This window comes from Peromyscus californicus, unplaced genomic scaffold, assembly GCF_007827085.1.
Source record: "Peromyscus californicus insignis strain IS unplaced genomic scaffold, ASM782708v3 Scaffold_19__1_contigs__length_69161282, whole genome shotgun sequence".
NCBI lineage: Eukaryota > Metazoa > Chordata > Mammalia > Rodentia > Cricetidae > Peromyscus > Peromyscus californicus.
Window position 1 is genome coordinate 55,950,647 of NW_026294491.1, and position 26,185 is coordinate 55,976,831.

General features: G+C 38.9%; 1 protein-coding gene across 1 annotated transcript; it reads left to right on the forward strand.

Annotated features, from left to right (window-relative positions):
* Nucleotides 1-1,918: 1,918 nt before the first annotated feature.
* Nucleotides 1,919-25,825, forward strand: Rhag (Rh associated glycoprotein). The gene is made up of 10 exons (XM_052743977.1): nt 1,919-2,063; nt 17,567-17,750; nt 17,959-18,109; nt 20,523-20,670; nt 20,888-21,054; nt 22,743-22,880; nt 23,684-23,805; nt 24,776-24,849; nt 25,192-25,265; nt 25,751-25,825. Exons 1-10 carry the CDS (start codon nt 1,919-1,921, stop codon nt 25,823-25,825), a joined length of 1,278 nt encoding a protein of 425 aa, XP_052599937.1.
* The last annotated feature ends 360 nt before the right edge of the window (nt 25,826-26,185 follow it).

Consider the following 26,185-nt stretch of genomic DNA (forward strand, 5'->3'; position numbering starts at 1 on the left):
AACCATCTTCCAGCAGTCCAAATGATGCTCTGTAAAAAATAAGCAATTGTCCTGATGTAGACATGAATGATCTATCAGACGTTTGTACTTTCCTCCATATTTTCCATAGAAACTTTTGAAATGGGGTTAACAGACAGTAATTTTATTTAATGGTTATCTCTATATTCTCAAAAAAGATCTATTACACTAGGAGAAAAATCACAAGTAGGAGGGAAAGTCTCCCATCCACATGGTAATTTTGAATTACTTATCAACTTACTTGTTTATCAAGATAATAGATCAGCTATTTCTCTGATTAAGTACATTCCCTCCTATCATAAGATGAAAATATACATTCTAATACATTTTTAGTATCTTCTGTGTTGACATTTGTGCAAATTAGTGTGTTGTGGTTTGAATGAAAATGGCCCACAAAGGCTCATATCTTTAATGCTTGGTCCCCAGTTAGTGGAACTATTTGGGAAGAATTAGGAGGCATAGCCTTGTTGGGATAGGTGTAGCTTTGTTAAGGAGGTGTATCACTGGGGTGGGCTTTGAGATATCAAAATCCCATGCCAGGCTCAGTATGTGTCTCAGTTAATGCTCCATCATCATGCCTGTCTACTCCCTGTCATGATGATAATGAATTAGCCTTCTGCAACTGTAAGCAAGCCCCAATTAAATGCTTTATTTCATAAGATTAGCCTTGGTTATAATGTCTCTTCACAGCAATAAAACAGTAACTAAAACCCAATGTAAGGGGTAAAGAAAAATTATCTTCCAGCAAACCTGGTTGTTATTGCACTATATATTTCTTGTAGCCAACAAGATACTAAACAACACCCAGCATTCTCAATGTTGGATGCAGGGCCCTTGATTACAAAGACAATCAACGAGACAGTTTTAATGCTAGCTACCCCATTCTTCCATCCCAATCCCAGTATTTTCCAAGTTTGCTTTGCAAATTCCTGTATGCCAAATATGCCATGTTTTTCTAAGATGTATTCTGTCCCATCTGTGTTTTACAGAAAAGGCCCATTTATTATTGAGTTTCCATACCAATTTTGATTTACAAGACAATGATCTTAGCTTAAGATAAAGTATATTAGAAGTAAAATTATGTTTTGATAGAATATATATTCTCCAAATATTTTGCTAACCATAGACATATTACCTATTATTAAATGTAACAGTAGCCTTTACATTCTTTAATTTTTTATTTTATGCTTTATAGGGTATATTATGGTAACTCAATGCATGTACAATTGTCATATGCTATATATATTAATCCAGTTGAGACACTAAGTATCTCCAAGTCTTGTCTATCACTCACTGAATGGAATGAGAATTGTGAACTCTTCTGGTCATTTTAAAATATATCATGTAACTATTCTTTTGTTCTGTATTTATTTTCATACAATCACTTGCTTATATTTCTGCATTCTCAAGTAAATTCCCAGTTTCTTAAAGGAAACTGGGAAATTGGTAAGCCCATTCTATATTTTGTTTAAGTTTATATCTTTTATGGATCCTGGGAGAGTATTTAGCACATAATAAGCACCAAAGAACTGTCTATCAATTTAGGTTAAATACAGTTCTAGATACATATACAATATATCACTTGATTTCCTGCATTGTACATTGTATGGGACAATAGCCTCTCCCAATCTATGTAATATATTCCTCAACATTCAAAATAATTGTATTACAGAACTTAATATGTTTCCAGTGGGTGGGGTATTTTAACTAGTCTTGCCCCTTGTGTGTGCCTGTGTGTGTGTGTGTGTGTGTGTGTGTGTGTGTGTGTGTGTGTGTTGTCTCTGGAGTGATCTGAGCTCTGAATGTGCAACCTAATTCCACACACAGAGCAGTCCTCTGCTCTTATCAACCCAACACAGTCTGTGAAGCCCTCACTGCAACTATGTGCTTTGCCACAGTCATGAGGTACAAATTCCCTCTCCTGGCCATTGGCCTCGAAGTTGTTATGATTGTTTTATTTGTATTATTTGTTGAATATGAGACAACCCAGCAGGTCAATGCTACAACATCAACAAAGACGGACGAATTTTTTCAATTGTATCCCTGTGAGTAAACAATGTACTTCTTATACTCCTTTGGGTTCCTTGGGGTCTCAGAACGTAAATATTTAAATACTAAAACATTATACATTTTTGAGGTACTCTTAGAATTGTCTAGTATTTTGACTGTCATGGGAATTATATGTCTCCATTAGGACATTCTTGTCTTCTGTTTATGACGAAAGTGTTTGGACAGAATCTGTGTTTATTCAAATGTCAGAATAATAAGCTAAAAATTAACATTCTGTCTTTTTTTAATTCGTTGCATCCTTAACACTAAATAATCTTCTTTTTGTTTGGGTTTCTTTACTTATTCTGTAAAAAATGAAGGTGTTGGTCACCTTCCCTCAAATAAAAAAAGTCAAAGGCAAATGCTGTCGGACAGAGATAAAGGTAAAATGGAGCGAAGAAAGGGAAGCCGGAATTCACCTTAGGTCCTTAGATATAAGAAGGGATATTTAGGCACATGAAGGAGGTTACAGGAGTTTTAATTCATGTATTCTAGGTTTTGTAGGATCATCAAAAAAGACAGTTTGTTTTGTTTTGTTTTAATTGAAAATGATGGACATTTGATTTAAAAATAGAATCCTTCACTGAGAACAGAGACTGAAGAAAAAGAACAACTGAGCTTCCAGTTCAGAAAAGCAGACTATAAAATAGTTAATATACAGTAAGCACCGTTTGCTGAGGGGTTATCATGAGCCTGATACACTTACTAGCTCATCTTCCAAGAGAGATAAAGTACACCATTATTTCTACATTTTTAAGTGAAGCTCAAGCAACTTTAATTTTCTAAGTCATTTAAAATAGCAATTGTTACTATTGTTTATAACACCTGTGTAAACTTCTTAAAATAATGCTTTCATGCCTGTATTTTTCAGGAGTGAATATAGTAGAAGCTTTCTCATTCATGAATTGTAACCAAGGATGACTTAGCAAACTGTAAAATTCAAACTTCAGAGTAGAGTTAGGATCCTAGGCAACATTCTGAACTCAGCTGCCTTTATACTCACAGATAGTTGATAGTATTCTTGATTAAATTTTATATTTCTCAATTTAGAGACAAATAAAAGAGATGGATTTATTTCAAATTTTTGTGCCAATAGACATAGTATTTTTTCAGTCATCCACTCACTGAATAAATATTGTAAGGAGCAAGAATGCACTATAAAAATGTATTCAAAGATGAATCAATTGCAGCCCCATTGCAGTGGAGCACCACTCTACTGCATATGGGAGCGAGGGGATGCAAGACAATACACAAAACAAGGTGCCAAACACACTCTCCCAGACTAAGGTTATTCAAATAGAATTATATCAAGATCTTAGGAATACAATAATTTCCACAACTCAAGCTGAAGCAGTAAGCCTGGTGTCAAAGATTCTAAGCAGAATTTCAGTTCAAAATGAGATAAAAGGCAAGGTGGAGGAAGTAACTGAGAACATTATTTCCTTACCTAATAGCAGATGATTAATTTCTGGCAGTTTAGTGTACTGTCTGCCAACGAGAGCTAACACTGTATCTTATACTTGTAATTTTCTGAGCCCCTACATCTTAAACCTCACCACATACATATTCAAAGCTGCAACTATGTAGAGGTAACTGGTATATTGATTGACTTGATTTCCATTATCATGTAACACATATGCCTTAATACATATGCAATGTGTATTTATATGTGTTGGTTATATCAAAAAAATGTTATTTTTAAAACATATATTAACAATTACAACATTCTTCTCATTTGTTGAGAACAGGGAAATTCATTAGTATTATAATACATTAAGAAAATATTTATTATTATTCTGATTTTGTACAGAATTTTCTAGGCTTTAGAAACCAGAGAGCAAATGTGCAGACAATTTGTATCTTCATGAAGTGTTTGTCTCACTGGGAGAGGGATGTGTGTGTGTGTGTGTGTGTGTGTGTGTGTGTGTGTGTGTGAACGCGCACGTGTGTGTGCGTGCGTGTGTGCGCATGTGTGTGTGCGTGTGTGTTTGAGTGTGTGTGTGTGTGTGTGTATTTTAGATGTTAATGAAATGCCTAGCTAAAATTATATAAATTATCTTAGACGACAGTCTTTGTACATTCCCTGTTTGACATGCAATTTTAAATCTATTTTTCTCTATGGACGATTCACATCCCAAGATTCTAACAAATTCAAATAGCTACATGACCCTTGTTAAAATAATTCATAGAATGGTCTGAGAAAATGCATGATTTGTGGTGCACATTTTCTCTAAATTTCAAACAACTGACATTACAGGGCTTGTGCATAAATGTCACTCATTAGAAAACAAATTGTCAGTGTCCATTGTTAGGAAACAATACTCAAGTCTAATCAATAAACACTTGGGTACTCTCCTGGTATAATGCGCTGTACCAAGTGCTAGGATTTAAGACAGAGAAAGCAGAATTACATAAGGCCGACTAAGCTCCTCTACAGCTCGCAGAGTGCTGCAAGCTTCTGAATTCCTCACAAATATGTGAGGTAAGGTGGCAATTTGCATTTTTAGTAAAGCGCACAGCGAGGAGGGCGTATTTTCTTCTCCCCAGACTTGTGCATGGTAGGATTTTTGAGTAGTAGAGTGTGATGTCACATAGCCTCTGATTTTGCACATATTCCTAAACACACCACAAAAGTGGGTCACACATCTGAATGTCATGTCTCTGATGTGTTAATTTGCAATACTATATATTCTGTATGTTGGGCTTTTAAGACACATAAAGAAGTGTCGGTCATTTTGTCAAGGGACATAAATTGGTAAGTCAAGCTTGGGAACAGTGTAGTGAAAGCTAGAATTTAAAAGGCAGGGGCCTTTGAGGGTTGGTTACTTCATTTAGAAACTCTGCAAGTGCTAGGGTCTTATTGCCTAATTGACATTTAAACCACACCGGTGATCTTTTTCTGCTTTGCTACACTGAAGTCCTTTACTTTCACTTTTAGTGGATTAAGTACCTGTGGGTCATTTTGAACATTCTGCATTTTAATGCGTTGTTCATTTGAAATACGTATTGACCCCATATATTATACAAATGTGGACACACTTCATTATAAAATATAAAATATATACTTTTTTACTAGTGGAGGCCCTCTTTCCCTCTCAGCCTGTCAGCCATCATTCTGAGATGGGAAAGAGGCAGACGGGGGATGAAAAGCTTGGTCTGCTGCCCGTGAGCACGAATGGAGACAGGCCTCTGGGAGACAGACTTCAGTGAATCAGCTCAACTTTGTTCCAGAGTATAAGGAACATATAGAATTAGGGAGCCTGGGGACAAACCCTAATTTGCATTAAGTGGCACACTCCTATCACAAGGCTTTGTATGTAGCAGTGTGGTCCTATCAAAATGGCTAGAGCACTTGCCTAATTACTGTGTCTGCCATCAAGGGAAGAGAGTTTGCAGGTAATTGTGTCAAGGGTCACCCTTGTGATAAGCCAGGCATCCTGGGCCTAGAGACATCCTCCACATAAGGCTGGGCAGCGAACAGGAAGCATTTGCTGCGGGGAGGGAATTGTACATGTTGCAGAGCTTGGAGAAAGCTGCCAGGCCATGATAGGCTGCAACCTCTGATCAGTAGGGCCTTCCAACCTTTGCTTATTAGTAGTATCACCAACAATTTTACTAGGAAGGCCTTGAACAGTCATGGGCAATCAATAAGTTTAAAGTAACAGATACAAATTCCCAAATTTTTATTTAGAATTCTAGTTTTTCAAGGAACTTATTATTCTAACTTTCCAGACTAGCAAAAGGCATAAAACTGTGATTTGTGTTTAAAATGAACATGCTGTAATTTGTTCCTACATTTATTCCGAGAGGGTTCACTCCCTTTTCCACCAGCAGAACACAAGCAACAAATACCTCTTTCATCCAATGTTAACTGTTCCCACCTCTTTCATCCAATATTAACTATTCCCAAAGAACTACTCGTTGCCGTCTTTTACTGGAACTGTTATGAATGTACAGTCGGTCATACATGACCTAAGAATATGGTGCCAGATTGCCAAACTTGAGTACCGCCTTTAAATTGAACAATTCCATCCTCACACAAGGGCTGGGAGCAGTAGGCACAAATAGACCTCAAATCTTAATTGAAGAATAATTTATTTCCTCCAGCTTCATTCATGAAACTGTTCATTTAAAAAAGACAGTTGATTAGCTTGATCTGTTTGAGACGCATCCAGGCAGTGGGACCGGGTCCTGTGCTTATTGCATGAGCTGGCTGTTTGACACCTGGGGCTTATACAGGGACACTTTGCTCAGCCTGGGAGGAGGGGACTGGACCTGCCTGGACTGAATCTACCAGGTTGAACTCAATCCTCAGGGGAGTCTTTGCCCTGGAGGAGATAGGAATGGGGGGTGGGCTGGGGGAAGGGGTGGGGGACAAAGGAATCCGTGGCTGATATGTAGAATTAAATTAAATTATAAAAGAAAAAAACTGAAGCAATGATAGCATAAGGTAAGCAAGTGCACAGAGGCAAATGGGAACATGTCAAAGAAACCTAAAAGCTTCTTAACTGGGTACCAACTTGTTCCAATTAAGACTAAATAGGATGGTAGAAGTAGTAAGATGGAGTAGAAACTGAAAGAGGATTACATTAAACAAACTGAAATTTTCTGTAAAAGGAAGACAGTGAAGAAGACAAAACCACTGCCTTAGGGGAGAATACCACCTAAATATAAAAAAGTGACACGGGGCAAGAGAGATGCTCTATCAGGCAGGTGCCTGACCACTGATTGGCATGCCAGAATGGAAGAAGAAAACTGACTCCTACAAGTGATTTTCTGACATCTACATGCATGCTTTGGCATGTACACAGTACATAGTATACACACACACACACACACACACACACACACACACACACACACAATGGGACAGATGATAGATTGATAGATATACAGACAGACAAATAGAGACAGAGATAGAGAGTAACAGAGAGAGAATATTAGATAAGTGAAAATGCAACTTTAAAAGGTATTAAGGAGTGATATACAGAAAACCACAATTTGGGCATGACCACTGTGCTAGTATATGCCACCAAAGCCATGAGTGAATTTTGAAGCCGCTGGGTGAAAGTTGATAGAGAGTACTCTATTCACATACTTTGAGGAATCATTGTCAAGATCTCCTGCTAGTTACAAGACAAAGGAGTATGCATAATAGAAAGGTCTGGGCAGTATTTGCTTAACCATGTGATCTAACTCACCATTACAAATGCTGTCTTACAGTGGATCCAATGAGTAGTGTACACCTACATAATATCACTGATAAAATACTTAGTATGGTTTTAATTATGGTTTATACCAAAATGTGTCCAAATTATGAGGTATGCTACATGAACAGCTAAATAAAACCACCAATAAAAGGCATGTGGGATGATTGCTCAAAATTTAAAGGCTCTAAAGAGACACAAATAGAGAGACACGAAAACTAATGCTTAAGATTTTGAGAATAAGGACATATACCCCTACTTGTAGAATTAGCAAAAACCAAATCTAGAGAATATCACTAACATAAATTCAGGTTAATTATATATATATATATATATATATATATATATATATATAACCATATTTTTTAAATATTTGAGATGTTTGAAATGTAATATCTGGAGGTGATTGGAAGATAATTCTTTAAGAGTGCTATTCACTCGGAAAAGAGGAGTTCATGGAGCATGTGGATGAGTGGGTCTCTGATTCTTGTGCCATCTCTTGGGCTCTTTTGTTTCTGTTGGTTTGTCTTGTCCAACTTGGATGTGATAGTTTTTGCTTTATCTTACTATATTTTATTTTGTTATATCTTTTAAATGAATGAATGAATGAAAACCTAATCACTAGGGTAAGAGGTTAACAACTGAACAGTCATTTATACCTGCTGGGAAAAGAAAAATCAGTTTGCTTCAATGGAGTGGCACTGGGTATATTAACCACTTGGGGCCAGGCCTCATGTTCAGGAATAATTGATCAATGTATAACAGACTCCACATATTTCTGTGGGGGAGGGTGCACGCTTTTATTTGGTTACAGTTTGATCTAAAGTCTTGGAAAACTTTAGAACAAGAGCAAGCCCAAATTTGAATTCTCTACTTCTCTCACTGTGTCCTTTGTCTTTCTGTTGTCTATGGTTCATAGCCTGTCTGTTGTCTGTCTGTCGTGTATGTCTGAAGTCTGTCTGCAGAAAGCATGGTATGGGAAGGGAATGAGACTTTTTTTGTTTTTTTTACAGAAATCTTTAACAGGGTTTTACAAACATCTTAGTGTTTTATTGCTGTGAAGAAACACCATGATCAAGATAATTTTTATAAAAAGGAAACATTTAATTTAATTGGGGCCTTGATAAAAGTTTCAGAGGTTTAGTCCATTATCATCATGGCAGGGAGCATGGCTGCAGGCAGGCAGACGTGATGCTGGAGAAAGAGCTGAGAGCTGCGTCCTGATCCAAAGGCGGTAGAGGGAAAGAGGGAGAGAGAGACAAAGACAAAGACAGAGGACGACAGAGAACGAAAGGCTAGGCTTTTGAATCTTAAAGCCCACCCGAAGCCTCACACCTCCTCCAACAAGGCCACACCTCCTATCCCTCCCAACAGTCCACCAACTGGGAACCAAACATTCAAATAGAAGAGCCTACGGGGCCATTTTCATTCAAACCAACACAGCAACAGAAGTTACCTTACTGACCCCAACTGACTCAGAATAGTACTCAAAACTTCAGACAGATATTATCAACCTATATCCATGGGATATCTGTTTAAAGTTGCTTTGAAATTGTTGGAACTTACAGCAACTGATTATTGTAACACTCGCAGATACATTATTTCAGGTCAGTAGCATGGAAATATATATATAAGAAGAGGGTGCCAGATCTCATTACAGATGGTTGTGAGCCACCAAATGGGTGCTGGGAAAAGCAAGTTGGTACTTTTAACCTCTGAGCCATCTCTCCAGCCCCCGGAAAAATGTATTTTTAAATTAAAGCTATGCATTTAACTTAGGTTGTTAAAGCTGATTACAGGGAAAATTGAGTACAATGTTCTTTGTTTGTTTGTTTGTTTTTAGGGTTTTGTTTTGTTTGTTTGTTGGGTGTTTGTTTTGAGAGAGGGTTTCTCTGCTGTAACAGCTCTGGTTGCCCTGGAACCAAGGCAGCCTTTTTTTTTTTTTTTGTAGCCCAAGCTGGCCTTAAATTCACAGAGGTCCACCTACCTCTACCTCCTGAGTGCACAGCCCCACAATGTTTCCTTAAAGGCAAATCAAATTCAAATAGTCTGAGTACACGCTAGGATAGTAGATTAAGTAAATATTTTAAAAAGTCCCAAAGCACATTATTAACTAGGTTGCAAATTCAAATTATGAAGGCAAGAAATATTTTCAGCATATTCCCACAACAGAAGAACATTTTCATACAAGTGTATAATGCACTTTGAGAATCATGTTTGTGTGGATGTATGCACATATGCACACAGATGGAGTACATATTCACATGTGTGTAGTGGGGTAGTGAGGCCAGGGATGGACATGGTCTCCTTTTGGTTCTCCTTCTTTCTGTTGGTCCCCTTTGCCCCACCCCTAGAGAAGAAATGTTTGCTTGTTCTTTTATATCATGTCCCTGGTGTTCTGTATCTGTTTAAGATTTCACCCCATCGTTTTTATAATCAGACTTGCCTTACATTTCCTGAAGGAGTATGTAGTTGGATGTGCTCTGACTATTTGAAAAATGATAAATGAGCATACAGAGCAGAAAAATAGAAATAATATAAACAAAACAGATACAGTAAAAAGCATATGTACATGGTGGTAACTGTGCACCCTTGCACTGAGAAAAGGGTTAACTCTTGAGTCTTATCTAGAAGATTTCCAGGAAAAGACATGCTTAGTGTGGAACAAAGAGGATATTCTGAGAAGAAAAAATAAATGCATATAAATTAAGGAAAATGAGGACTTCAATTCATCTTGTTTGGTTTGGGTGGTATAGGTTTTGCTAGAACAAGTTCCATTTTTAAATTGTTGGATTATCAGGGTTTGTAAGATATCCTATTGCAAGAGGAACACGGAAGTAAAATAGAACAAAATTAACAAAATAAATAGAACTCTGCTAAATTAATAGTAATGACAGGTAGGCTGCTGTGTCTGCTGCTGCTGTTGATGGTGATGCTAATGATGAGTGATAGGGATGATGGTGATAGTGATGGTGACGACTGTGGTTGGAAGGATGGAGGTGGAGATGATGATTGTATTCTGGCAGGTTTTGGTGCCAACCTCAAAGCCAAACCCTTCATTTAAAGCAATGTATAGACTTCCAAAATTCAAATTATTAAAAAGTAGTAAGTAGAGGCTAGATAGATTGCTCAGTGGTTAAAAGCACTTGTTCTTTTTTAAATGCAAATGACAAAGTTTAATTTTATGAAGAAAGTCACAGATGTTAAATGAAAAATATATTAAAGTATTAAAAGATACAAGATACAATTAGTATGTCAACACAGTTTCATTTGGAACCTTATTTTTAAAATTAAATAAAAAAACTCAAGATTTGGAAATATGAATAGATGAAAAATCATAATATGAAACAGTATAATGAAGAGTTCATTTCCTTAGTGATGTTAATGGATTTAATAGATGGGATGTTCAAGGAAATATGATGAGGGGCAAGAGAACTGCATTTAATGCAATAGAAGAGTGATGTAGCAAGGGCACTGTGACAGATGAATGGTCTGTAGTAGACTTAATGCTCCAGGCACTTGTCATGGTAAGAGTGGAATAGTCACCAACTGGTTTCCACCTAGGAGTTCTTTGAATCTCTCTCGGATCTGGTCAAAGATGCCATCACTTCTTGTATCTGGTAGAAAGAACCTTTGAATTGGCCTCCCTCTTTCTGCTGCCTTCCAATCCTCAGATCTATTCACAGAAGCCTGAATAATACCACTGAATTAAAAGCCAGAGCATTTCTTCCTTCTGCTCAGAACCACTTATGGTGTCCCATCTTCCTCAGAGAAAAAGCTAAAGTCATAGCAGTGACCTGTAAAGTCCACACAACAGAACTTCAAAAAGCACTTGTTCATACAAAGGGCCCGAGTTTGATTCCCAGCAGCTACCTGTGAGCAGTGTAGAACTTTCTTCAACTTCAGTTCTAAGGCATCTCATACCCTCTCTTGCTTCCATAAACTCTAGGCCTGCATGTGGTACACAGACACACATGATGGCCAACACTCACACACATAAAATAAAAATCAGTAAATGTCAAACAGTAATACCAGAACGAAGTTGAATTTGGCCAAGGTATAGAGCTAACTTAGCACTTAACTCACTCATCTTCAAAACGACCCTTAGTATACATGTTACAAAGAAACGCCTTTAATAACATTGAGATTAAAGTTATTCAGCAGTTTTCCCAAAGTCAGATGTTTGGTAGAAGGAAGGTTAATTGGGATCAAACCCTGGGTTTTTGTTTTGTTTTGCTTTTGTCTTTAAAGCCTATGATCAAACCACCACATTATATACCCAATATTAATTTTCAATTTCAAATGCAGGATTCATCTATCAACATAAGCCTACTGTCTCCAACAAAGTTACTAACAAAATGTTGGTTTCCACCAGCATCAGTCCTCGTCCTCTTGAAGGAGGAGTTGAGGGCAAGCATTGTCATTGGCTGTCTCCTTCTGCCCCTGTCTCTTTCCACCTCATGTTCTGAGAGAAGGTCTCTCCCTGAATCATTGATGAGGCTGGCTATCCAGTGAGCCCCCAAGAATCTCCTGTCTCCTCCATTCCAGAACTGGGTTTATCGGCACATTCTGCTCCATCCAGCTTTTGATGTGGGTTCTGGGGAAGCAAGCTCGAGTCTCTGTGCTTGTAGAGAATGCACATTGTCAACTGTGCTATCTTCTCCAGCCCAGGGGTCAACCAACTTCTAAGGGGTAAAAATACGTTCTCCATGGCATAAGAAGTTTACTCCATGAAAATATGATGAAATGTCTTATTTCCCTTTATTCTGAACAATGTAACAGAGCTTGAAGCAGTTGCTGGAGATACCCATGAAAAAAATCACTGTCAGCTTAAAGTCACAGAAACAATGGGGGGAAAAAAAGTGCAGCTACTGGAATTGACTCATTAAAATCTCCAACAGTACATGTATCAGGACAAAGAAACAGATTCCATTATTTGAAAATATTTGAATATTCTAGCCTCCTTTAAGGATGACCCTGGAGTAGTATCTTCTTAATACAGATCAGTGTATTAAGTGTATAAAGTGTAAAGGCTTATTGTCCTATGCACTCATGAGTTTAACTTGCTCATTCAGTATTTAACATGGGATGTGTCTCAACTACTGGAGACATCAGGAGATAGGCAAAAGCCAAATCCAGATCCATACAGAGTCTTATAAATTGAGATTATTCCCATTTTACAGATTAGGAAACCTGGGTTTAGGAAAATTTATTGAATGTGCAAGGGCACTCAGCTAGTAAGAAATTCAAATGTAACATGAGATATTAGCATCTGTGCTGACTGATCTTATGTCAGCTTCACCCACAAACTAGAGTTATCTGAAAGGATAGACCTTCAACTGAGAAAATGCTTCCATAAGATCCAGCTGTAAGGCATTTTCATAATTAGTGATTGATGGGGGAGGGCCCAGACAGCCCGTTTTGGATATGGCCATCTCTGGGCTGGTGGTCCTGGGTTCTATAAGACAGCAGGCTGGGGAAGCCACAGGGAGCAGGCTAGTGTTGTTCAAATCTTAGATGGTCTTATAATAAAAAATCCAGAGCCAGATATCAGGGTAAAAGCTGAAAGACCAGAGAAGCAGAGCAAACCACAGCCACCACCTATGACCTCACCAACTCCACGAATCCTCTGACTGAAAGCCTCTGAGTCCTCACCCGAAAGGGTCTCAGCTGAACTGCTTTAGTTCCTGTTTCCTCATGCTTTATATACTTTTCTCAGTCCCAGTCACTTCCTGGAATTAAAGGCATGTGTGCTTCCCAGTATTGGGATTAAAGGCGTGTGCCACCACTGCCTGGCTCTGTTTCCAGTGTGGCCTTGAACTCACAGAGATCCAGGCGGATCTCTGCCTTCCAAGTGATAGGATTAAGGGTGTGTGCCACCATTGTCTGGCGTCTATGTCTAATCTAGTGGCTGGCTCTGTCCTCTGATCCTCAGGCAAGCTTTATTAGGGTACACAATATATCACCACAGGCCAGTAAGCAACACTCTTCCATGGCCTCTGCATCAGCTCCTGCCTCCAGGTTCCTGCCATGTTTGGGTTCCTGTCCTGACTTCCTTCCATGATAAACAGCAATATGGAAGTGTAAGCCAAATAAGCTTTCAGTTTCCCTATTTTCTGTTATTCAGTTTCTGGAAAATATTTAAAATTAAAAGCAAAACACTGTGTTTTGGTCTCAGGTTACAGGAATCGGTGGGGGAAGAGAGCAAGGGGAAATCTGGTCCTTTTTTAAAAGCCAAAGGAAGATGATTTGGGTAGGAGAGTGTGGGGGCGAGGGATGGAGGGTAGTGGGGGTGACTATGAATCAAAGTACAGTTATATATATATATATATGTACATATATTATTTCGTACACTAACTAAAATATTATTTTTATTAAATGGGAATGGGGGAGATTTGAATCAGTTTGTTCAGTTGCTCAGTGCTGCCCCCTGCCCCCATCCCCCATCCCCCCACCTCCCCCCACCCCCGCTTTAAATAGGAAGAAAGTTTTACAGCACCACCACCCTTTATCTGATTTGACTCAGATGAGGGTTTCTCAATAATGGCACAATCTAGAATTTTGAGCTAGAAAACTCCTTGTGGTGGGTCTGTCCTGTGCTTGTAGCATGATTAGCGGAGGTCCCAGTCTCTGCCTTCACTGTACCTCACTGAACCCTATTAGATCGTTACAACCAAAATATGTCGCCAAATACTGACCAGTGCTCTTTCAGTGCAAAATCAGACCTATGCAGAGAGCCACTGATTGAGAATCATCTAGGAAACTCTCAAAACCTGTTGAAAAATGATCTCCCCAACCTGCAAATCCCTAAATAAATCCCACCCCCATCCGCCGCCACAGAGTGCTCACTTTATTGTTTTAAAGGCAGAACCTTGCTGCATAAAACTAAGTTTCCATTCGCAAGCTCTTAAATGCAATCCTAACCACCTAACCTGCTTTGATCTGGACCTATCAAACAGTCTTCAGATCCCATTAGTGCTTTTGCGATTTCAGTATCAGACAAGGTGCTTTTGCCCTCTTGTGGCAGGAACTAGTAATAACACAAATTGGAGGCCAAACGTGAAATCCTTTGCCACACATAAAATGTCTAGTTTACCATAGAAGAGAATGAAAATAGAACCTGCAGGATAATTCTTACCAACGGGTGATGTTAAAAAATTGGATAAAATATTTTTAATGAGTTGGTTACTGAACACTTTAAAGCTAGTAGATTACAGAAGGGAACAAAAGAACTCTAAGAAAAAAAAAACATGAGATGTTGAAAAACATTGAATGCTGAGTTAAAACACCAGTAAAGTATCCAAATAGGACATTTGTATCGCACGCCTTCTTCCCCAAGAGGGAACATCACCTAAGAAGGGATTGAAAGATTGTAAGAGCCAGAAAGGAGAGAAGATTGCTTCAAAACAGTGTCTTCAGGACATGACATTTGCAGTTTTGAACTCACAGTGACTAAGGCTTCCTGCACAGACCTACATAAAATTAAGCCAGTCAACACTACAGCATAAAAGGGAGGGGACCCAGGGTCCCCCACTTCCAGCTGAGGAGCTACCCACAGTTGATGGTACATAGGAGAGGAAGAGTCAGTTTTCTTCTTGTTTGTGACTCATAGTGGGTTGTCCATGGTCCAGAGGGCAATGCCCTACAACATTGGGACTCCGTGGGTTATTTAAAAAGGAGAAGGAAAAAGAAACACATAAAGAAGGGAGTTCTGATATGGCTTAGATATGTTGTGTTCACATTGCAATTACCGATGAACCATTTAAATAAATAAACCTGGATTGGTTCATTCTAGCACTACAATTCCAAACAAGTAATCTAACTGAGCTTTGCGCCCCTAATCACAAACCAAGCTATAACAAATAAAGTGCAGGAGTAGAAGACCATTTGGAAACCCTCCTTAAAAGAGGAGGTAGCATAGTTCCAGAATGATCTGGCAAAGTCATGGTTAGGAAGGGTCATGCAAGTTTTTTATTTGTTTGTTTGGTTTGGTTTGATTTTGTTTTTCTAATTGCCCTCCAATGGAGTCTATGATCAAATATAAAGAAGCGTTAACTGGTGGTAAGACAACTTTTAAAAAATGCATACACACGGTCACTTACATTTCAAATGTTTCACAGAGTGATACTCGTTGACAGCTGGTTAGCAGTAATTGTCTTATCCAGGTTCTGGTGCTCCTAAGAAAAGTACAGAGTGAGATCAGTACAGAAAAGATCAGTAACAACAGGAGACAAATTTGGGAAGAAAAGGGCCTTGGCTAATCCCACAGCAGGCTCTAAAATAGGGCTCATGCAGCATCAGGTAGTCTGCTCCCTTCCAAGAAAAAAGAATGTCCTCCTGAATAAGTCTTCAGGAACACTGCTCTGGGAAAGGGCTGTGACGTCCAACAAGATAAGAGCATTTTCCAGAGTGAATGCAGGTTGTAAGGCTGCTGTCAAGGGGAAATGGGAGATAAAAGCCTTTCTGAAGGGTGAATCTGACAGCACTTAGCAACCTCAACAGAGTAGGCAAGCCTGCATGGAGACCGGGCTATCCCACTCTCAGTCTCTAAGTTTGATTGTAGAATGGAGGAAGAGAGACACATCCAGTGAGGAATCTCTGCACTCCTAAAAAGCCAGTGTTCTGCTTTGGGTATCTTGACACTCCTACCTTGCTCAAACAATGAAGCAATGGGAAAACTCAGACCTGAATTCGAATATTGGCTCTAACATTTTTGTAAGTTAATTGGTCTCTAATGTCAGCTTCCTCTGAGACATGATTTCTAGACACATCTTCTCTGTGTGCCTATTTCTGTTTGAATCTTGGCTGAACTGTTTCATGCCCATCCATCACTTAAACATTTCCCTTTCTCTTTCTGCTTTTGCATGTTTTTGATTTTATCTAATTGATTTATTTTGTATATATAAAATTGAATCGTAAGAAATTGCCTATACTCCTAATATTATCAATGGCATTTCTTCTTTTATTTGAAAAAAAAATTCGTACAATAGATTCTGGTCACACTTTCCTCTCTCCCAACTCCTCCCAGGTTCTCCCCAACTCCTCTCTCATGCAACTCCATTCCCTTTCTTTTTCTGTCTTTAGAAAACAAACTAACAGGCAAACAATAAATAAACCAAAAAAAACCACAAGAAACACACACACACACAAACCCCACAAAAACACAAAATCAGAAACGGTAATATACAAGCAAACCAGTACGACAAAAAAAATACCCAAACAAAGCAATATTGAACAAAAAGTCTACAAAAAATCCTATAGCAATATTAATTTCATTGCTAAAAATTGATTTTATATGGTTCATTCAAATGTTATGTTTTCCACTTATAAGCTTCTTGAGGACAAAAATCTGGATGTTGGCTATATTCTATTTGATCATGATTCATTTGAACTGTATGAGTCTTCTGAAAACAAGTCATCCCACTGGAAATAAGCCTGTAAAGTAGGATCTTTCAACCTAGCAGACAAAACACTGGAGTTCCCAGACATTACATAACCTATGCAACATCATGCAGCCACACAATAGAACTGGGAGGGCTAAGCCCTGAACTCCAGACAAGTCAAGTATTTGATCCTCAAGAGGCAAAAGCCTGCATGTTGAACCAGGGCTTTGAGAGGACTTAAAAATGCTACAAAGTTATTTTCTTGTTTGGATGAAATCGCCAAAATGTTGTACTATTATATAAATTCAAAAAATGGAGACTAGCTCATTCAAATACTATTTTTTCATCAGACTCTTACTACTCTGTCTCTTATATGTGGAGTCATTACTTCAAGTTCATGGAAACAGAGGATGAAGACACCCTAACCCCTTGAGTCAAGAAATAGCAGGAAAGGCTTTATTTCCTCTCAGAGGTCATCACTGAAGGAAGTCATGGCAGGAACTTAAAGCAGAAACCTGAAGGCAGGGACTGGAGCCAAGGCCATTGGGAGATGGCTACTAACTGGCTTACTCTCCATGGTTTGCTCAGCCTGCTTTCTATACCATCCAGGACTACCTACTCAGGGGTGGCACCACCTACAGTGAGCTGGTCCTTCCACATTGATCATTTATCAAGAAAATGCCCTACAGACTTGACTCAGTCTCATGGAGACATTTTCTCTATAGAGGTTCCTCTTCCCAGATAACTCAAGCTTGTGTTGAGCTGTCAAAAAACCAACCAAGACAGTTAGTGATGTCCTTTTGCAGTTTTATGCAAAGATGACAGCATTTTCTAACTATTATAACAGGACCCTTTGGGCTCTTTCATTCAAAGCTTTTTCTTCCTCCCCCCCCCCCTTCTCTTTTTCAGTATTCCAAGATGTGCATGTCATGATATTTGTCGGGTTTGGTTTCCTCATGACCTTCCTGAAGAAATATGGTTTCAGTGGTGTTGGTTTCAATCTTTTTCTTGCTGCTCTTGGCCTTCAGTGGGGTACAATTCTGCAAAAATTCCTTCACAACAAAACAACAAAATTTCACATTGGAATCAAAACGTGAGTATCTTTGAATGTGAATTCTTGTGCCCTTGCCTTCAAGTTCATATGTTGAAATCTTAACTCCTAAATCGAGAGACAACTAAATCTGAAGGCAAAAAATCTCATGATTTTGTGGGATTAGTGTCCCATTCAAAGCTACAACTTACTGCACTATTTCAGTGTGAAATTCGTTCTTTATTCAATTTATTCTTTCTTTCACCCTCAGTATGATAAATGCAGACTTCAGTACAGCCACGGTTCTGATTTCTTTTGGCGCTGTCCTCGGAAAGACAAGCCCCGTCCAAATGTTGATCATGACAGTTCTAGAAATTGCTGCCTTTGCTGGCAATGAATATCTGGTTACTGAAATATTTAAGGTAAGGGTGAGCTACTGTGCTCTGACTATCGGTACTGGCCACCACATGCTATGGGTGCCCACTCTAAGTAAGGGCAAATCTCTACAGGAGGGCCACTAGAAGAAATAGTGAAAAAAAATAACCACTCTTTCAGGATTTCTTATTGTAAAATGGGGTGAGGTGAGTAGCATGTTATTTCATCTTTACAAAACCATGGAAGGTAGGCGTCACTGTTACTACTATTAATCCACAGTCAAATGATCACAGATGCTAAATGATTCACCCGAGTCTGATTCTGAATTTAAGCCACGTTTTTCTAACTCTGTCACTCATTTTATTACACTGTGTTGCATATCAATAATTAATTCCCACTTATATTTAAATGACTATGTAAATAGCACCATATAAACCCTTATATAGGCTCTATTTTCTTTTCTTCTCCATGAAAATGTTACTGAGTCCCTCAAAGGTAATAAATAGGCTATTTCTGACTACACTGGTGTACATTTTCATTTGTTTATACTTGTATTGAACATTTGATTCAAGAGCTAATATTTTAACTTTCTAAGTATTGGTGATTTACCAACAAAACAAAATTAGTTAAGGTTTCTGTCCTTGCAAAGCTTAAAGTATAGTAGGTTAGACCAAAAAAAATCAAATAATTATACATTCATTCTATGCTAATTTTCTGTTTGTGACAAATTGTGTGAGAAACTTAAGGGAAGAAAGATATACTTTGGTTCATGTGCTCAGAATCAATAGGCCCTTGGCTCCGTTGCTTCTGGACCCATAGGGAGGCAGATCCTCACATTGGTGGTATGCACTGGAGTGAAGCAGCTCACTTCCTGGTGGGTAGGAAGCAAGGAGGAAGAGACTAGGGATAAAATCATTCTACTAATGACATGCCTCCTACAGTTTTCACCAAGTCCAAATTGCCTACTCAATTATAGACCCGTCAGTCAATACATCCATTGAAGATACCAAATCTCCTTCATATTACAATCACTTCCCCAAAGCCACAACTCTGAACACCACTTCACTAGGGACCAAGCCTCCCCACACATGAGCTTTTGGGAGACATTGCATACCTAAACTGCAACATGCCCACTTACTCAAAGACACGGAAAATAAATAGTAGGAAATGGGGGTTATGAGAAAGCTATTGAGTATAGATTGAAAAGCAGGGAAGGAGTTCTCTGAGGAAGTGATAGCAACACTAGTTTGTTAGAGTTTTACACATCACTAAGGAAGGGACATGCACTTAATGCCAAAGGAAGCTCAAGAACAGGGCCTCATTGGTAGGGGACAGCTACAGGAGGAGCTTGAGTTACAACAGATGAGCATAGTTGGCCAGACACTGGTGTAGCTGCCATGGTAAGAAGATGAGATTAACAGAGAGAGGCCCTGCATGCTCAATGTGTTGCTTAAGTGAAGACTAATTTGATAGATTCTGAGAAGGAAATGGGAAGGGTTCTTTTGTGACAAATATGTTAGCATCTATGGAGGGACACAGACTTACATAGTGTTTGTAAAGTCCAAATATAATTAATGGTCACCTATCTCTTTCCTGGAAACATATGGTAAAGAGAAGAAAGGTTTTTATATGGAAGTGTTCAGCAAAGCTGAAAGTTGAAGACATATATGTGCTACAGTGATGACTGAACTCAAATGGATGAAGTTGCTCTTTAAGGGCACCAGATTTTTTTGTCTAGTCAAATATGGAGCAAACCAGGAGATTCTTCTACTTGCACCACTTTGAAAATCTTAAATAAATTTGTGATGTTTTCCTACCTTAGTTTGCATAAGCATTTGCTCCTGGCTTAGCACTCTGAATTTTCTCTCTAGAAGCATAAAATAGAGAATACTTGATTAAATTCATATCAGATCCTAAAAAGGGAACAAAATGCCTCTCTTCAAGTCAGTATTGGAATTCAGCTGGTCTTCATGTAGCATATAACAAAATGTAGAACCATGTGGTGAGGACTGGCCTTTTTGAGGTTCAAGTCTGAGTTATAGTTAAATGAATTTTAGCTACAAAGCCAAATAAATGTGGATCATTTTTATTTTGTATCAGGTGCAATACATCATAGTTCACTGAATGTCTCTTAAATCTGAAATAGCCTAGCACAGTAAATTCCTAGCTCTATAGGAATATGGTCTAACCTAAGCACCAACACAGTTTTATTAAGTGGATACTATATTACAGTTTTGTAAAACCTAAAGTTCATGGATTTTCAGTAATTTTTTAGCACCACATCCCAAGAAGTACTTCACCTTTGCATGTCTTAAGAACTTGCCATATTTTTTTTCTTATTTTACTACCTCATTTTATCTTTTCTTTAACATCTCCCCCAGCAATTATTTCATTGTCCTTCTGCCTGTAAGGAGACCCATTTTCACCTCCATGTATGCAAATTTCACTTTGTCCCGGCAGGCCTCTGACACTGGCGCATCCATGACAATCCATGCTTTTGGAGCCTATTTCGGCTTAGCTGTAGCAGGCGTCTTATATCGCCCTGGCCTCCGCGGGGAACACAAAAACGAGGAGTCTGTGTATCACTCTGACTTGTTTGCCATGATTGGTGAGTAGAATGAACTTAACCTGATGCTTGTCCGTACCCGAAGATGCTCAGACGGCCTCTTTTTGGTGATCGCTTTGTTTTATGGCGGGTCAGTGTTCCCTGTTCTCCTGGCTGATGATGATGATGAAGGCTAAAATCACAGACATCAATTTCCAGAGCAAAGCACCCTCTAACATGATCTTCTCTAATAATAACTAATGCCATTTATGATTTACAGGAACACTTTTCCTTTGGATATTTTGGCCCAGCTTTAATTCAGCCATTGCTGAACCTGGAGAGAAGCAGTACAGGGCCATTATCAACACATACTTGTCCCTTGCTGCCTGTGTGATCGTAGCCTATGCCTTGTCCAGCCTTGTTGAACGCCGAGGAAGGCTGGATATGGTAAGTGTCAATATTAAACCAATGGAAGCTTCATTAAGTACCAACAGTTGCTTGGATAATAAATTAGGCATCAGAGCTGGGCTACCAGGACAAACCACAAAACAGCCGACTTCAAAGAATGTTTTGAAAATAATTTTCATTCATTCACTTACTATCTAATCTGCTAAGTTAAAGTCAAGGAATTTGCAGTTTGTAGGGTATGCAGTCATGTAAAACTCAGACATAAAAGGCTTTTTTTTCTTTCATATTAAAACTAATTGCTCTTAACTCCATAGAAATTTTCCCTCAATACTTGACTTGTCAAAGAGCAGGACAGGGGAGTAAGATAGTGGGTGTTGGTTCTATTTTGCAACTGCAAGTGTTCAAAAGTGATAATTATGCTGTGTAGTCACTGATAAAGTTCATTACTCTGGAGGATGGCCCCACACCCTCGTATGTTTGAGCAGCACCAACTGGACTTTGTGGGATATCGAAAAAATGTGAAGTAGGGAGGGTGCATGTTAGGGGAATACAGGGGAGTTGGAGGAGGAAAGCAAGAGGTAGTTATGATTATATTTCACTGTAGACATGTATGATTTTTAAGGAAGATTTTAAAAACATAAACAATAATCCCAAATAAAACTCTAGAAAAGGAAAATGACAATTTGAGTATTAATAATCCAAATGAGATCCTTAGTAGTATTGAAGTAATGATCATTTTATTTTACTGTTTGTGTGAGATGCTGATGTGGGAGGGATACAGACAAGGGACATCTACAAATTCTCTGAAGTAATTTTTGCAACTTCTATGTGCCCAAAAAGTAACATAACATCATTTTTTTTTTAAGTTCAACCCAGCTTGCCTTGAGTTTCTTGCCTGGGAGTTAGAGAAATGGTCACATGGGGAAAAAAATAAAAACTCAGATCAAGCACTCTTCTTTTCCAATGCATGGAGGAAATGAATGCTGTACTGTATTTATGTATACGTGATTTATGTGTTTTTGTTTTATGTTTATGGATGGCTTGCCTGAAAGCATATCTGTGTGCTACATGCATGCGGTGCCCATGGAGACCAGAGGAGGACATTGGATCCCCTGTAACTGGAGTTACAGACATTTATTAGCCACTTTGTGGGTTATGGGAAATGAACCAGGGTCCTCTGGTAGAACAGCCAGTGCCCTGAAATACTAAGCCATCTCTGAAACCCCTGTAGTACATATTTAAAGCAAGGTTGAGACCATATATTTCAGCTCTTTACAATTTGTGTTATAAGAGACAACTGCAAATACATTTTTTAAAAGATCATACTCAACAGGTTTACTTTTTAAAATGACAGATATCCTACTCTTTGGGTAGATCAGACAGATTGTGCCTTTTGAGAATTCTAGCAAAATGAAATTAGTTCTCTTTCTCCAGCCTCTGACATTTCTGGCCAGATTGTGTCTCAAAAAGAGAGAGAGAGAGAGAGAGAGAGAGAGAGAGAGAGAGAGAGAGAGAGAGAGAGAGAGAGAGAAAAAGAAAGAAAGAAAAAGGGAAAATGGTGTGTGCGTGTGTGTGTGTGTGTGTGTGTGTGTGTGTGTGTGTGTGTGTGTGTACAAGCACGTCTTTCAACTAATGGCTAACGCAGGTCCACTGTACTCCGCCTCCCTCCTGACTTTTTGACATTGCCTCATTCCCCACTCCTCACTCATGGTTCCGCCTCCATTCAGGTTCACGTTCAGAACGCTACTCTGGCAGGAGGTGTCGCTGTGGGCACATGTGCGGACATGGAAATCCCCCCCTATGCTGCTATGACCATTGGAAGTGTTGCAGGCATCATCTCAGTGCTTGGATACAAGTTCCTTAGTGTATGTATGATAGATGCAGTGAAGCAAACCCTACATCTGTATCACTCACTGTCTTCTCACGTGGGATCAGTGGCGTTTCCTTCCCTATATACCTTTCACTGGAGGCCATTTATCTTCCTTTCAGAAATACCACTCACATTGCAGCCATGCACTGACTCTCCTCTTTCCTGATGTCTGTGTGGCAGGGGAGAATCTGGTACTCGTTATTAGTAATTTGGCATGGGTTATGTTAATTCCTTTAGAGAAGTTCCCGAGAATATTTTATTTTTGTTGTTTGTTTATTTGTGGACTTTGTGTTCTAATCAGGGCATCTGAGATTTTATTAGAAGGTGAAGTCACTTCCTCCCAATCCAGCCACTAATGATAACCAATGTATTTAAAATGTTTGACATGGGTGCATTTTGATATCAAAGGAAAACTGAGCCTTAGATAAAATTGCCTCTTCTGAGTAGAGTTGCAAATGGAGAGATGAGGTAGAAGAATGCAGGGCAGCAGAGAGCAGACCTATAGGGGAAAAAAAACTTTGAAGTTTAATATGTATGTGAACTATAGGTTTTTAATACACTGTGTTTTGAATTCATGCTAACGAATGAATATAGAGTAAATGTGGACATGATGGAGCCGATAATTTGGCTCACTATAGTAACATCTTAACCATGTATTTGTAATGTGTAATACCACACTGTGTTTTATATGTACATGATAAGGATTTATGAATATATTCTTCTACACAGCTCTTTGCTTCAGTATGGAGCTCTGTGTGCCTTACAAGATAATGACTTTTCTCTCTTTTACAACCTCAGCCACTGTTAGCTAATAAACTGATGATCAGAGATACATGTGGAGTCCATAACCTGCACGGCTTACCTGGTGTGTTGGGAGGTCTTGTCAGCATTGCGGTCGTATACTGGGAAAAGTCTAATTTGTGAGTAAAAACCAAAGGGTGTTTCTTGCCTCTGATCCTGTGCTTTGTAATTGCATTGGTGAAAATACACAGTGATGAGGGTGGGACCCTGTTGTTGTTGTTAACATTACAGGCTCCAAGAGACATAAATGAGAGAATACCATTAATGAATCTTTTTGAGTTGCCTCCTTTCACAGACTTGCTCCCTTAATCTTTCATAAACTCTATTGCCTGCCTTCTCTGAGAGAAGCACAGTGCTAATGATACAACTACATACTAAGTTCACCTGCTGTTTAGTTAGAAGTCTTACACATTTCAAAGCCATTTATCACATGCTTCCACCTCCAACTTACAATGTCCTCTCTAAAGTTTTACATTTATTTATTTACCGTGTGTGTGTGTGTGTGTGTGTGTGTGTGTGTGTGTGTGTGTGTGTGTGTAGATGAACACACACACGTCATAGTATGCATGTGGAAGTCAGAAGACAGCTTGCAGGAATCGATTCTTCCCTTCTTCCACATGGAGCCAGGGATCCAACTCAGGTCGTATGGCTTGACAGCAAGCTTCCTTACACACTGAGACTTCTCCCTAAACCAGTGATATTTTATTATCTTTATTTCAAAGTGACTGCCTCTGGCATTACACGTGTATTCTCCAATGTCCTCATTGCCTTCTCCCTAACATATAGGCCCACTTAGTTTTTCTGATGTTATTGATGAACCTAATTTCACTACAATGTTTTATTTAAAGTGGTGAGGAAATGGTAGCCATGTTGTTTTAGACATTATCCCACCTAGCCTGTCTGGAAGAGAGGTTCAGGAACTGATATTCAATAGACATTTAGTGAGTGAATCAAATCAAGGATCAATTTTTTGAAAATTCTAAATGCCTTCTGAAGAATTCTTTATTAACCATAATGAATGAATGACCAAGTGTTTTAAAAAGGGAAAGAAAAAAGGCATAACTGACGCTACATATTTGCTTTCCCTAGGTCTGCGGTGGCTATGCAGGCAGCAGCACTGGGTTCCTCCATTGGCTCAGCAGTTGTTGGAGGCTTGGTTACAGGTCTGCTTCGAAAGTGAACATTTAGCTGGGTTTCGCGGTACATGCTTTTAACCATGGCTGCTTGGGAGATTAACACGGAAAGATTAAGACTTCCAGATCATTGCAAAATGATCTTGAAAAAGTAGGGATAATAGCCATGTGAACTCCTACCAGTGCCCGGTCACTCCATTTACTTCGCGGAGAGATGATTAAGACACAGTTCATTGGTCACATTCCAAACTGGGCTAAGGTTCTGGCAATGGGCTATGTTAGCTAAAAGAGATATTTTCATAACAGCGTTTTAATACTTAGTAAGGAAGTATCCTGCCCTCATCAGTATTCGTGTTCCCTCTGCCCTCACAGGTCTACTTATGAAGTTATGTAGCTGTGATCAGCCCCCTGATGAGGACTGCTACGATGACTCTGTTTATTGGAAGGTAACGTACAGAATTCAAAAAGAGAATACAAATGATGGTTCTGTCACAGTTCAGATGGCCAAGGACTCCTTCGCTCTTCCAGATCAAAATTATGGATAGGCAAGGAGGAGCGCTTCAAATGCTGGTCTCTCAGAGAGCACACATCCAAAGGTCCCATAAGTAGCAAACTCCAGCTTCTTTCCAGCCCCACATTCTGCCTTTTGACTCCATGGTTGCTTTCTCCCAAACCATTTCCTGAACTCTCTGAGTGGGATAGGTGCTTCAACAGATTGTTAGGGAAACTGGGTCAGGAAACGGGGAATGCAGTCAAAGCTGGTGAGAGAAATTATTTGCTTGTATATTTTTCTTTAATTCAAATAATTTTTATTCTCAGTTTTTCTAAGTTTAGATAATAATTACAGAAAACACCTTTGCTTCAGTACTAACTTTAGACAGGCCCAGTGAAAGAACCACAAAGTGTCACACTATTGCTTTTGCTTTTCAAGGTTCCCAAGTTCAGAGAACTTGACCATCTCTTCTTTCAACACGTGAATCACAATCACTTGGAGCATGAAGTCTAAATTCCGTTCTGAAACTCTGCATCCTCTGCATTATTATCAAGAAGAGTCAAGCTGAAACAAACAAAATGTAGTATCCAGAGACACAGGGCCATCAATAGATACATTCCAGGCTCCAAATGGCCAGTGTAGAAATGCCTTTATATTGGGCATTATTCCTTGATGTTCAAATGATTTCTCAATCGACAAAAAAATTGCCCATAAAACAGACCATCAATTGGGTTCTATCCCGGACTCTAAGAATGACTTTGCACGTGGCTAGCTGCATAGGAAATATTTGCATTCTTGATATTATGCAAAAGAGATTTACATAGAAACTAACACTCCTTAATCGTGTAAGCCTTCATCCACTTTTTAGGTTAG

Bases quoted from the DNA above. Each gene is read 5' to 3' on its own strand.
- Rhag (XM_052743977.1), top strand. From the start codon at position 1,919: ATGAGGTACAAATTCCCTCTCCTGGCCATTGGCCTCGAAGTTGTTATG. The intron at 17,751-17,958 runs GTGAGTATCTTT...TTTCACCCTCAG, and splicing joins TTTCACATTGGAATCAAAAC to TATGATAAATGCAGACTTCA. The intron at 21,055-22,742 runs GTAAGTGTCAAT...GCCTCCATTCAG, and splicing joins GCCGAGGAAGGCTGGATATG to GTTCACGTTCAGAACGCTAC.